The 15066-nt window shown below is 40.8% G+C and overlaps 1 protein-coding gene across 5 annotated transcripts in view; it reads right to left on the bottom strand.

Moving 5' to 3' along the window:
- tanc2a (tetratricopeptide repeat, ankyrin repeat and coiled-coil containing 2a) overlaps nucleotides 1-15066 on the bottom strand; it is a 591670-nt gene that overhangs the window by 311096 nt on the left and 265508 nt on the right. For all 5 annotated transcript variants that reach the window (XM_052038520.1, XM_052038521.1, XM_052038522.1 and 2 more), the window contains one exon: nucleotides 6511-6693. In XM_052038520.1, the coding sequence (XP_051894480.1) occupies nucleotides 6511-6693 (183 nt within the window). The remainder of the gene's footprint in view (nucleotides 1-6510; nucleotides 6694-15066) is intronic.

Below are 15066 nucleotides of genomic sequence, written 5' to 3'. Positions count from 1 at the left end.
TCCAAATCCATGCAGCCAAGTCTCCATGGATCGTGACTTTCTGGATGAGCCTACTATGGAGAACCTTGTCAAATGCTTTACTATAGTCCATATGCACCACATCCACCACTCTACCTTCATCTATTTGTTTTGTCACCTCCTCAAAAAACTCAACTAGGCTTGTGAGGCACAACCTGACCCTCACAAAGTCATGCTGACTATCCCTAATAAGACTATGCTTCTCCAAATGCTGGTAAATCCTGTCCTAAGAATCCTCTCCAATAGCTTGCCCCACTGATGTAAGACTCACTGGTCTATAATTCCCAGGATTATCCTTATTACCTTTCTTGAACAAGGGAACAACATTTGCCATCCTCCAATCCTCTGGTACCATTCCTGTGGCCAAGGAGGATGCAAATATCATCATAAATGCCCCAGCAATCTCTTCCCTGACCTCCTGTAGTAACCTGGGGCATATCCCGTCCAGTCCCGGGAACATATCTATCCTAATGTTTTTCAGAAGCTCCAATACTACTCTCTAAGCTCAACATGCTCTAGCACATTAGCCTGTTCTATGCTGACCTCACATTTGTCAAAGTCTCTCTCCCTAGTAAACACTGAAAGTATTCATTAAGGGCCTCCCCTACCTCCTGGCACGTTTCCCCTTTTATCCCTGAGCGGTCCTACCTTCACTCTAGTCAACCTCCTGTTCCTCACGTACATGTAGACGCCTTGGGGTTTTCCTTAATTCTACTCGCTAAGGCCTTCTCATGTCCCCTTCTAGCTCTCATAAGTCCCTTCTTAAGCTCCTTCCTAGCTACCTTATAATTCTCAAGAGCCCTGCCTGATTTTTGCTTCCTAAAGCTCATGCATGTTTCCTTCTTCCTCTTGACTAAATTTTCACCTCTCATCAACCATGGTTCCTTTCCCCTACCATCCTTTCCCTGCCACAGTGGGATAAACCTATCCAGACCTCCACGCAAATGTTCCCTAAACAGCCTCCACATTTCTTCTTTGCATTTCCCTGAGAAGTTCCCAACTTATGCTCCCAAGATTCTGCATAATACCATCATAATTAGCCCTCCCCCAATTAAAAACTTTCCTATGTCTCAGACTCCTGTCCCTGTCCGTGGCTATGCAGAAGGTCAGGGAGTTGTGGTCACTATCTCCGAAATGCTCACCCACCGAGAGGTCTGTCACCTGCCCAGGTTCATTGCCCAGTACTAAATCCAGTATGGCCTCTCCTCTATTCGGCCTGTCCACATACTGTGTCAGGAATCCTTCCTGGACACACCTAACAAATTCTACCCCATCTAAACCTTTTGCACTAAGGAACTGCCAATCAACTATTAAGAGACAGTTGGACAAGTACACGGATTGGAAAGGTTTAGAAGGCTATGGGCCCAACAATGGCAAATGGGACTAGACTATATGGGGCAATCTTGGTCAGCATGGACCAGTTGGGCCGAAGGGCCTGTTTTCGTGCTGTATGACTCTATAACCAAAGCCTTCAAAAGTATTATTCACTGTTGGCAAAGTCAACATAATAAGCACTTAACAAATGAAAGGTTAGAATCTGCATAGTAAAGGAATAGAACATATAAAACCTACAGCACAATTCAGGCCCTTCGGCCCACAAAGCTGTGCCGAACATGTCCCTACCTTAGAAATTACTAGGCTTACCCATAGCCCTCTATTTTTCTCAGCTCCATGTACCTATCCAAAAGTCTCTTAAAAGACCCTATCGTATCCGCCTCCACCACCGTTGCCGGCAGCCCATTCCACGCACTCACCACTCTCTGAGTAAAAATTTAACCCTGACATCTCTATACCTACTCCCCAGCACCTTAAACCTATGTCCTCTAGTGGCAACCATTTCAGCCCTGGGAAAAAGCCTCTGACTATCTGCCCGATCAATGCCTCTCATCATCTTATATACCTCTGTCAGGTCCCCCCTCATCCTCCGTCGCTCCAAAGAGAAAAGGCCGAGTTCCCTCAACCTGCTTTCATAAGACATGCTCTGCAATCCAGGCAGCATCCTTGTAAATCTCCTCTGCACCCTCTCTATGGCTTCCACATCCTTCCTGTAGTGAGGTGACCAGAACTGAGCACAGTAACTGTGCAGCTGCTTTGAGCGTCCTATGGAATAGTTGATAAGAAATGTATATTTTTAAACTAAGTTTTCAAAATAAACCATATTCTACTGCATGAGAGTTCTACTAAACTAGGAGAGATCCGAGAAGTCAATAACTATAATATTATTCAAGTCATCCTGCTCATCTCACTCACAACATTTAAAATCAACAACAAAGCAGTTACTTTTTTTTAAAAACAGTTTTCTCCAACACTCTCAATTTCCCCAGTCTATGCTCTGTGATACTTTGTCTTCTCTGTACACAGAGGAAGAAAAGCAACACGGCAGAAACTAAGGAAATTTGGTGATCTAGGAAAAAGAAATAAAGATTGGGGAGGGTTCACGGTACATAAATGTTCATCAAAAACTGGAGTCAGAGTTTAGAGCAAGTTGGAGCTTGGGACATTGGTAAGGGATCATTTAGAGAATTGAACTCTGAAGATTAAGTCTTTATGAATATATTATGAATATAGAAGGTAAACAAAACTGAAGGCAAAGTGAGCTCCTATAAGTTGTATTGGTACACGCGAGCCACAGTCTAACTGATGGAACAGGATCAAAAGATAAATGTCCTGATATTTACATTTTATTGAAGCAAGGGACAAAGCAGAAGACACGGGAAGAGATGCATCTTTCTCAATGTACAGCTTTACTGTGGAGCCTGGCTACTCTACCCGAGTTTAATGGTACCTGACTTTATGCCTCAGGTAGCAACCGTAAACCGTCCTGCTTAAGTTGAATTTGGATTCACCATTCTCAGGTTGCAATTTTAATTTTATCCCCAAGCAGACCTTTAGTTGGTTATGTTCCAAGGCAGCCAATTCAAAGTCATAAAAGACTAAGAATTGCATGAAAAAAAATTTAACAAGATGGAGATGCAACCAAAATGCTGACCACCCCTTTCTCAACTTCCTTGCCATCGGGTATCCACTCTTAAGTTATATTTTGCCCATTTGATATAGTCACTGCATTACTTGCTAACAAAGGTGTAGAAAGTAGAAAATTGGTAGATTTTTGTTAACCAAAGGTTCCAAGGGATAGGAGGAAAATTAGTGGCTATGTGATGTTCATCAAAGGTCAACCAAATTCAAGGGGGTAAAAAGCCTTTTCTTGACCCTATTTTTCTAAGTACTGCTCCATTTTCTAGTAGTATCTCTTTATTTTTATCTCATTCAGTATTCCAACAACCTCTTGAAACATTTCTTCCCCTCCAAACATGCCATGACTGCTGTGTGCAGCATTTATAAAATAAACTACAGTTAATCATCTTGGCTACTGTGACAGCACTTCCACACTTTCAAGGCCTACCACAGAGGACAAAGGAAGCAGGTGCATGAAAACACCATCACTGCAGGCTCCCCTCCAAGTCACACACTATAATGATATGGAACTATATCACTATTCCTGCAATGTCACTGGGTGTAAATCATGGAACTTCCCATCCAATATTACTATGGAGTATCTTACCACAAGGCCAGCAGTGATTCAAAGGCAAATCGATATATTAGATCACGAGATGCGTGTCAGAATTCATCTCATAACATAAAAGCAATGTTAAGCCCATCAGCCCGTCAAGGCTACTCCACCATTTAATAAGATAGTAACTGATCTAATCTTGGCCTCAACACCACTTTCCTCCTCTCTTTCCATACCCTGTACTCCTTTGCAGTTTAAATGTTTGCCAATCTCCACCTTGAATACATTTAAAGACTCTGCCTTCACAGTTCTCTAGGACAGCAAATTCTAAAGGTTAATGACTTTTTGAGAGAAGAAATTCTTCCTCACCTCTATCTTAAAAGGATGGCCTCGTATTCTGAAATCGTCCCCCTTGTTCTAGATACCCCCGTTAGAGGAAGAACCCTCTCCACATCTACCCATCAATCCCTCTCGGAATCTTAAATGTTACAGTGAGATCACCCCTCATTGTTCTATACTCCAATGGCCAAGTACATGCAACCTTTTTGCTTTCCAGGAATCAACAGTGAAGTTTATCTGCACTGTGTCAAATGCAAGCAAATCTTTAAATATGGAAACCAAAACAATATGCAGTACTCAAAGCACAGTTTATAAAGTTGCATCAAAATTTGCCTGCTTTTATACTTCATAAAGGCCAACATTCCATTAGCTTCCCTAATTACTTGTTGCGTCTGCATGATAACGCTTTGTGTTTCAGATCCCTTTGTACTATGTTTTGTAATCTCACTCCACTTAAACAATGTTGCTTTTTCATTCTTCCTTCCAAAGTGGATATCCTCACATTTTCCCAATTTATATTCCGTCTGTCAACTTCTTGCCCATTCACTTAATCTATCTATATTCCTTTGCAAGTTCTTTACGTCCTTAAAAATTGGCTGTTCACCTGCTTTTGCATCATCAACAATTTTGACTACAGTACAATCAAGTCCCTTCATCATCTAAGTCCTCAAAATATCTTGATGCACTCTGTTCCCCAGGCACCCAAAAGCTCTGCTGCACTGAAGGAATGGCAAATTACATCATTGATATCAGTCTTTGGGAAAAGGAACTGGCTTACCTAACTGCCTAGTTGAGAACAGAAATACAACCTGAAAAGTGAGTGACACACCTGAATTTTGAACCAGGACTTGACCTCCGTGCTGCTGTAAAACACAAAAACCACACACACATTCCAATTTATCCAAGTCTAGTGGTATTCTGCAACAATGAAGCATGTTGTAGGTTTCATTAGCACTGTGGATTAAGACCTAATCTAAAGTTTGCAACGTGACTACAATTCAGGTTCTGATTAAATAAGTACACAATTTTCGCTCCAGAATCTTGCATGGTTTACAAAATAACAACTAGTACCTATAATTAAAAAAATATTTCTTTGGATTGTCAACAGCTACGAAGGTAGGAAAATGAAATACACGAACAAACATCATGGAAGATGATTACTTGGCAGCTCAGTAAATTGCCTCTGATATAAATGGAGCAATACTCATACTTGTCAACAGTGCTATCAAGTAACACATTCATCAATAGCCTGCGTGCCAATGCCTAGTTGGGTTTTGCTAGGACCACAAGGCATCAGACCTTATCACAGCCTGGGTCCAAACATGGACCAAAGAGATGAGATGAGAGTGATTGCCCTTAACATCAAGATAGCATGTGACCAAGTGTGGCATCAAGGAGCTCTGGAATAACTAAATCCAGTAGGGATCAAGGAGAAAGCAATGGACAGAGATAAAAGCACAAAGGAAGACAGCTGTGATGTTGAAGGTCAATCATCCCGGTCAAGGATATCACTGCACTTTCTCAGGGTAGTGTTCTGAACTCAAACATCTTCAGCTGCTTCATCTGTGAATGTCCTTCCATGACAAGGTCAGATGATTGCACAATGTTCAATTCTATTTTCAACTCTATCAAATAACACAATCTATGCCTGCATAAGCAAGAAATAGACTATATTCAGGAATAGGTTGATAAGCAGCAGGTAGCATCTATGCCACAAATGTGCTAAGCAATGATCATTTCCAACAAGACAGTGTCTAACAACCGACTGTTAACATTCAAAGGCAATACCACCTCCAAGAATTTCACCAATGAAATCCTAAGGGATCACCATTAATCAGAAACTCAACTGGACCAGCCACATGAAAACTGCTGCTGAAAAAACAAATCAGAGGTTGGGTTTCCTGTGACAATGACTCATCTTCTAACTACCCAAGGTCTTTTTAATATCTCCAAGGCACAAGTCAGGAGTGTTATGAAATACTCTCCACTTGCATGGATGCGTGCAGCTCCACAATCCTCAAAGGTCAACATCATCAAGTTCAAAGGTCAGCACCGTCAAAGATAAAGAAGCTTGTTTGAGTGGCACAATACAATACACCTATACAATCATTACCTCCACCAACAGTGCACAGTGACTGTAGTGTGTAACAACTAATAAATGTACTGGAGTTTTTTTTGCCCAGGCTATTCCAACACCCCCCACACCCACAACCTCTATCATAAAGAACAAGCAGAGCAAGTGCTCAGAAATACCACCACCTGTGAGCTCCATTCCAACTTGCACACTACCCTAATTTGCAAATAATTTGCCAGTCCTTCAACATCGCACTCCTGGAACTCCCCACACAACAGCAATGTGGAAGTACTTTCATTTCACCAGAATAACTGAAGCCATTTAAAGTGGCAGCTCACCACCACATTCTTGAGAGCAATTAGGGATCGGTAATAAATGCTGGTAGATAAATTAAGTATAGATATTAGTAAATACATACATTCTAAAACTTAACTGTCATATTAAACACGGTAGAACTCCTCATGAATGCATGCAGCCCACAATTAAATTCCCAATGTCTCTATGATACAATTTCAGAGACACAAAATAACATTTACACATTACATTACTGAGCAAATTAACATATTACCTGTTATTTTCTTTACAGGTTGAAGACGGACACTGATAGATTGGTGCGTGAGCAGTGGAGAAGAGGGGAGGGAGCGGGACATTCCTTCCATTATCCGAATATGCTGCATTCCTTCCGAAACTGGGAGAGACGGGACGGCGTAATCTGGTTCAAAAGCACAGTCGTTCTCTGTACTGGACACACCTTTAAAAAAAAGAGAATAAGAATTTAGCCAGAAGAAATTTGCAATGTTTTTCCTTAATTTGTGTAACCAATAGATTGGATTAACAGAAAGTTAGTGAACTGATTACAAAAGGTTTAATTCTTCTACAAATTACCTCAGGTTAATATCTGGCAACTGTTAGACTTGTGGATACTCATATAGATTTAACCAGAAAAACCTTGCCTTTCCAGCACTGAGACAAAAAAACAAACAATTGCCACAGTTTGGGATCAAATCCATTTAGTAGCATTTGAAATCTAAATTTCTGACTAAAACACATTGATGGCAAAGAAAAGGTGATAAAGATAATAGCCTTAAAAATTTTAAATATCAAGCAATTAATAGAAATTCCACATAAATGTTCAAAGATCATCATCTGAACAGATTCTCCACTGATCATCTTCTCAGGCAGTCTTTTGGGGTCAAGGATGACTTGCTCCCACTTCAGTTCTGTAGGCTCTGAGGTGATCACTGAAGCCAATGACCCACAGACTCTGCCACAGCTGGTGCGTGACAGAGCGGGTAAGTGGGCAGTTTGCGAGGTACTGAGCTCCTTCTGCCACTTTCACTGAGTATCTGCATGTTCCAAGTGCCACCCCAAATGTTTCTTCTCCATCTTGAACCACCATGTGCCAGGGGTTCCCAAGAGTGAGTGAGAGGCTTTGAGAACATCCTCAAGTCAGATTCTCTGTTCTCCTAGTAACCATTTGTTATGATGGAGCTCGGAATAGGACTTGACATTGGACAAGTGAATAAGGTGACTGGCACATCAAAGCCAGCAGAACGTAATCAGTGCCACAATGCTGAGGCCGTTGGCCTTCAAATGGACACTGATGTCGGTTTATCCTGCCAGTGAATATGGAGGACTTTGCAGAGAACATCAATGGCACCCCTCCAATACCTCGAAGTGTCAGCTGTAGGAAGTCTATAAATCTTAAGTGTACAGGGATCATTATTGCCCTTTTAACAAGGAGCTTTGTGCTGAGTTTAAGGTGTCATCTGCAAACACACTGTTCCCCAGAAGGCCTAAGGCTCTGTGGTGCACAGGAAGCAGATAAATGTCTGCCTTCACTGACAGGTGGCTTCAGAGATATGAAGTGGTCTACATTTCCCAGGATCACTTCATGGACTTTTTATTATCAGGGAGTGGTGTCATATAGCAGGAGCATTTTGGGAGTGGACCTTTAATTTGCAGGTGTTTCGTGTGAACAAGCCTGTGATGACTTGGAGCTCAACTTCTGAACATGCATAGCCACAGAAACCACTAATGGGAACCATTAATTTTTTGATGTCGGAATAATTAAGGGAAATATGTTGCTCTAAAAGTATGAAAAGGAACAGAAAACTAGAGAAAAGGGGGAGAAACTGCTTACATAGAAGGCAAAATACCTCCAAAACAATCGAGGACGTCCTTTCAATATAGAGTTTGGCTGTCGAAATAAATGCCACGAAGTAAACAATGAATATAGGCTTTGAAGCAATTAAGCTGTAAAGTCATTGTCCCTTTTAAATCCAGGAATAAACCCTTCTACCAAGTTTAAAGCAGGTCATGACCTTTACATAGGTCCCATTATCAAAAGGAGACAAAAGGGGGTTATAAAAGTGGAACTGGCCTGTTTCTAATTCCATGCATCAATAGAACCATAGAGCACAAAACAGGCCCTTCGGCCCATAATACTGATAAACAAAAGCTAAATATTGCAAATTCTGGAAATCTGAAACAAAAAACAGCCAACATTGGAAACATTCAGGTGAATGGCCCATCAGAGATTCGAGGCTACATGCTGGATCACAAGTTTCTTCCCTGAAATCTGCAAAACCTTCTTCTGCAACTGCTGGCAAGGTGGAGAGCACAGTTCTTTCACCACTGACAGCAAAATCTAGGCCAGCGTCACTCACATTCTACGTGGGTTCAATCAGAACCAATGATCTAAGAGAAGCAGGTAACGCTGGCATAAGAGAATTTATTGATCAGACACATTTGAACCTCATGTCCAAGTCCCAAGGAAAGAAGGCTAATTCAACGATACAACTCACAGTTACATCTGGGCATGGCCAAGTATGAATGCAGTTTAGTGCTGTTCCATTATTGAGTGGATGAAAACCTAAGCTTCACACCCAATTAATTCTGAGGTGTAGTCACCGACGTGGTACAAAGAAATATGATGACCATTAATTATTACCCAAAAACAGGAATGAGGTTAATGATAAGACAAGCAAAGTATAGATGTAATGAGAACTACAAAAGAGGCTTAATTCAGTAACTTCATATAAAAACAATGTGGGAATTAAATATATGTAAGGCACGAGTCAACATAAAAGATGACCAGAACCAGGATGAAATGCTTCTGACTTCACCAGGATGAACAACCAAGTTGAAATCAGCATTCCTTAAAAAAAAAACAAATTACTTCCATGCACACCTGATCTAGTATCAAATCAAACTGGTTTTGCAATTTTGTTTTTTTATTAACTTTACCCAAAAATGTCAAATAGAAAAAGAGCATTAGCTAAGCGCCATTGGATCACCTATCCCCATCTCGTTATGGTGCATTTGCATATTGAATTGAATTCTGCTAAGATTTCATAATTGTAATGTGGCATACATTAATATCAAGTTGAATCTAAATTGTGGCACATCTGAAATCTAGTTGAACTGGAGAACAAACCAAAGAAAGCTGAAATTTTAGACTAGACAACACAACCTCAGGACGACCCAAACTGCTTTAAAAGAACCAAATTGCCATTAAAAGTTGGTCACTATTACAACATTAGGTAAAGATGATGATGGCGTTAACAATTAAGAACAGGCAAGGAGAGCTTTGAGTTGACTGATGGCCTGTGCAGTCCCATAAAAACTCAGTTTTGCTTTTGAGTCAGCTTATGGAGGTCCATTTTAAGCTAAAACAGGCATTTAAAACAAAGAACACAAACACAGATGCTGAACCAATTTTCCTTTGTACAGACAAGCTATATAATATTCTGCTGCAAATAAGCTAGAACAAGGGATTCTTTTGTTTATTTTGATAATTTAGGACTTTTGAGGTCCCGTGTAAAATTAAATATTTCATCTCAGTTGCACTTAAAGCACATAAACATATTTGACTTTCCGCCTGAAATGAATCATTGTGTATATGTGCACATTATTCTTTTTAGAACATTTTCTATTAGCTTGATTATTTTGAAGGATACGGTAACGTTGGCCATGAAAACTGCATCCGTTATTCTGTTCAATTCTAGAAATAAAGTCCCCCATCATATAAAATCTAAAGCAACATATTTTAAATGCATTCCTTTGGTACTAATTGCTGAAAATACTAAAATATGTAAATATCATCACATATAAAGTGGAGAAGAGGTGCACTTATAAAATCACCTTGAGTGAAGAAATGTTCAAGGCAGTTTTATCAGCATGGCACACTTCTGCTGAAGCCATCCAAACTGTGAACCAATCAATGCACAGTAAGATTAAATAGCATCATTAGTGTAGGTGTTTTTTGAGAAGTCACGATCCCCAGTACTCTTAGTAGTTCCACGTCAGTTTCTCTGTTCAATAGCATTTGAATTTTAATCAGGTGTGGGTTTGAAGTACTAGTTCTCCATCTCTTTCTGCCTACCTGACCTTGGGAAAATTTACAGCATAAATATTGGTATGCTCTATTTCACAATTTCCTGGTTTAAAACAAGAATCACGGAGCTGCATTTAGCAGGACTGGAAGTGTATACAACACTATATTTGTATATGTCCTAAGTAGGCATCAGTATCATCCTGAAAACAACTGCAGGCATCTTTTCAATTTGTTATTATACTTAAATTGGGACATTTGAGATTAAAGTATGAAGTTTCAAAGTGCATCTGAAACCACTCTTAAACATGTTCACAAGCAGCATTTATGTTTTTTTTAAAAAGAGATCCTTAAAGATTGGTCTGAGACTACATGTTTTAGGCAGGATTTTTGCTTGTTCAGATAAGTTTCCATTGGTAAAATTCTTCCATGCTTGTTGGATGCTAAGGTAATTTAGCAGGATTTGCTTGATTTGAGTTGCTAAAATTAGCATTTGCAGCAGAAAGGAGGGAGGATCGACGTTTGCTTAAAGTCTCAAGTAATACTGATTGTTACCACTAAGAATTGTGGCATGTGACCAATATATGTGACCTGTACGTTGTCACAATGTTCCTTGCAGAAGCTGCTAGACCACTGTCTGTCTCTAGACAAAACCCCAAGACAAAAGAAATGACTCTTTGCACAATTTATGTTTCTTTATCCATATGGTGCCTTTCTGAATGTTTGGCTAAATGCATGGCTAAAGAGTTGGTGCAGGGGAAAGGGTTTCGGGTTTTTGGATCATCAGGATCTCTTCTGGGGCAGGGGTGACTTGTACAAGGGGGTAAGATTGCACCTGAACTGGAGGGGGAATCAAAATCCTTGAGGAAAGTTTGCTAGTGTAACTCAGGGGGGTTTAACTAGTGAGGCAGGTGTGTTATTATGTAGTTATAATAAAGAACTACAGTTCCCATTAGGCAATGCAAGGGGTCACATGGGGGACAGGAAGTGCCTGTGAAAGAGCAGGAAAGCAAGCCAGTTCGTTGTTGTTGTTGGTTAATAAAAATGTTCAGATGTTAAACCCACACAAAGTTTGTCTCTTGATGAAGAACAAATATAACAGCAGGGGCTCGAGACCCAGAACGGTGCAACAGCAGGGGTTGTTAACTCGTATGCACAAAAGAGAACAGGCAAATCCGGTCGGAAGAGCAGACAGAGACAGCAGGGGAAGTATCAGAGGGCTTCCCCCATGCTTAACTGTGGTTACTTTAATGCAAGGAGCCTCACAGGTAAGACAGAAGAGTGCAGAGCATGGAGCAGCACAAGGGATTATGATCTTGTTGCAACCACAGAAACATGGTTGACGAGGGGGCAGGCGGGACTGGCAGCTCAATGTTCCGGGATATAGAAGATTCAGGCGTGACGGGAGGAAGGTGCAAAAGAGGAGGCTGTGTTGCACTGCTGATCAGGGAGAACATCATGGTAGTAGTTGGGGAAGATATTCCGGAGGGATTGCCCAATGAGGCTAAAAGGCTAGAATTTAGGAATGAGAAAAAGAGACAAATTACCTTGATGGAGTTACACTATAACCCTCCCGACCGCCAGCAAGAATGAGAAGGATATGCAGGTGTAATAGTGTAGCAGCAATAGTGTTGTAGTAGAGGGGGATTTTAATTTTTCCAATATTGACTGGGATACCCTTGGTGCAAGGGGCTTAGATGGGCTAGAGTTTGTAAAATGCATCCAAGAGAGTTTTTTTTGAAGTGGTATATAGAGTCCTGCTAGGGAGGGGGCAGTACTTGATCTTATCTGAGGGAATGAGGACGGACAACTGACAGAAGAGTCTATGAAGGAACCTTTTGGGAACAGTGATAAAGATTGGTAAGCTTCAATGTTGTGATGGAAAAAGATAAGTTTGGTCCTCAAGATAGGGCCCTAAACTGGGGGAGGGTGGATTTCAGTAATATAATACAGGACCTGGTGAAAGTAGATTGGGAGCAGCTGCCAGAGGGGAAACAACACTGGATAAGTGGGAGGCATTTAAAAGCTGAGATCATAAGAGTTCAGAGTCAACATATCCCTGTAAATTTGGGAACGATGGTTGGACAGGCACGGTAGTGTAGCAGTTAGCATAACACTATTACAGCGCCAGTGACCCTGGTTCAATTCCGGCCGCTGTCTGTAAGGAGTTGGTACGTTCTCCCCATGTCTGCATGGGTTTCCTCTGGGTGCTCCGGTTTCCTCCCACATTCCAAAGACATACAGGTTAGGAAGTTGTGGGCATGCTGTGTTGGTGCTGGAAGAGTGGCGACACTTGCGAGCTGACACCAGAGCACTCTATGCAAAAGATGCATTTCACTGCATGTTTCAATGTACATGTGACTAATAAAGATACATCTTATCACTAAAGATATTGAAGGTTTGATCAGAGAAAAGGAGGAAGTGTATATCAAGTATAGGAAACCAGTAATGAACGAGTCCTTTGAGGTTTATAGGGGACATAGGAGAAAAGAAAGAATTTAGGAGGCAAAAAGGGGACATGAAATGACCTTGGCAAGTAGGGATATGGAGAATCCTAAAACCTTTTATAAATATATTAGAAGCAAGCGTATAGCTATGGAAAGAGTGGGCCCCCTCATTGACCAAAAGGGTAATCTATGCATGGAGACAAAGTATACGAGCAAGGTCCTAAGTCAATACATTTCATCGGCATTCACCAGGGAGAAAGATGTGGGGGCTGAAGAATTAAGGGATGCATATGCTGATATTCTGGAGCACATCTGTATCAGAAAGGAGGAAATGTTAGAAATATTGGTGCACAAATCCCCAGGGCCTGACGGGATCTATCCGAGGATGCTGAGGAAATGAAGGAGGGAGATTAATGGGGCTCTAATAATGGAGATTTTTGCATTTTCATTAGCTACAGGTGAAGTACCAGAAGACTAGATGATAGCTAATGTTGTCCCCTTGTTCAAAAAGAGCACCAACCTTCTGTGCTGTTATCGTAGGTACTGACAAACATTTAATGACGAAAGCATAAACCACGCTCTGGAGATTCATTAAAAGCAAATAGAATCAATACATGATAACTGCGAGACTTGCTCTATGACTGCCTTACGGGACTACCTTTTCAACTAAAATACAATAGGTTTTATTTTTCCCATTGCATGCAACCTTAATGGATTCCTTCGGTATTACTATAGAATTCTGTATCTGTAAATGGAAAACTGAACTGTAAAACTCAATCTGCACCAACCTGAATATGGCCATTCTGAATCCCACCCAAATACTTCTAAAACCAACCCATCCTGCAGAGCAGCGTATTTGGTGTCAGAAACAACATACAAAACACTCCAAGCCAACCTGAAAGCGCCGTTGTTTTAATTAAGTACAAATGAACGTTACATTGTTTCATAAAGTATTGTTGTTCAAGTATCAAAAGAAGAGATAGCCTTGTCTGTTTTATGGGCAGCATGGAGGCTCAAAAATCAGTACTGTCGTTTCACAGATCCAGGTACCCGTGTTCATTCCTGACCTCAGGTGCTGTCTGTGCAGATTTTGAATGCTCTTTCTGTAAGTGCGTGCATTTTGTCAGGGTGCTCCATTTTCTGCCCACATCCCAAAATGGGCTGATGCCTGTAAAGTACCATTTGGAATAGGTCAATGGCAAAAAGAATCAAGGAGAAGTTAATAGGAATGTGCAAGAGAGAACAAGTTGCAGAGTTACAGGGAAATTAGGAGACAGGCAATGGAACTAATGGGACTGCTTCCCTCAGAACCAGTATGGGCCTTATTCCTTCTGTGTTGTGTGAGGTAAAGAACAGTGAAGTTTAGATTTTGAGAATTGAGAGCTAACCTCTGTAAAAATAGTACAATCCCTGACCTTCTTGTTTAAGGAAACAAATGCCCTGTATATTTACAGTAAAACACAACAAAAGCTACATTTCAGCTGCAGCACCACTGCCTTTTTCTGATTTTAAAAATCTTACCAAGTAATAAGTACAAGCTGTTAGTATGACTATTTTTAACATGTATGTTTGTAGGTAGGAATTCTATCCACTAATGCCAAGCTCAAGAGGAACTGCTTGAGAAAATCAGGATATTATTACTGGGAATCAGAGGAATAACAGATGAAGTGAAAACCTAAAGAATGTGTTTAAATAAATGGAGCAAGGATAAACCGCAGATCACACTGTATCATAAAGATCAACATAATCAGCCAAAGATGTCACCATATGCCACTATAGCTGACAAATGATTTTCCACAGTGCCACTGATTTGATTTGCTTATATTATAGTACTCTGACATCATGCTAAGTGCCTGAGCTCTGTCATTACAAGATTGTGGCTAGTAATTCAATGACAATTCAAAAGACCATTTTCACAGTCCTTAAAGATGCAATCATTGCTTTTATACCTTCAAGTCACAGATGGAACTAAGTGCAGATCCTCTTCGATCACCAAGGCCCTCAGTCTTCATACTGGGGGTATGCTTAAGTTCAAAGTTGATACAATAAAAAAAATAGAGCTCTGATTCACCATTTACAGCTGCAGTGCAGACATGGGGATGTGGGATGGAGAAGCAGGAACAGCAGCAAAAAAGTGGGGCACAGCAAAAGGTGATCGGGAACTTCTGACCAAGGCATCAGCAGCATTTCCCCCTCAGGTGTATAAGTGTCAGGAAGATGTTCCCTTGCCTGGAGACAGGTACCCAACTGGTCTTCACAACCAAATCCATCTCTTTTCACTATCTCACTCTATAACCAGATTCCAAAATGTCTTTCACACATTCATCATTTATATCAGCTT

This window comes from Pristis pectinata, chromosome 25 (genome assembly GCF_009764475.1).
Source record: "Pristis pectinata isolate sPriPec2 chromosome 25, sPriPec2.1.pri, whole genome shotgun sequence".
Lineage (NCBI taxonomy): Eukaryota > Metazoa > Chordata > Chondrichthyes > Rhinopristiformes > Pristidae > Pristis > Pristis pectinata.
Note: the sequence above shows the minus strand (reverse complement) of the source record. Positions and strands in the feature narration are given on the sequence as shown.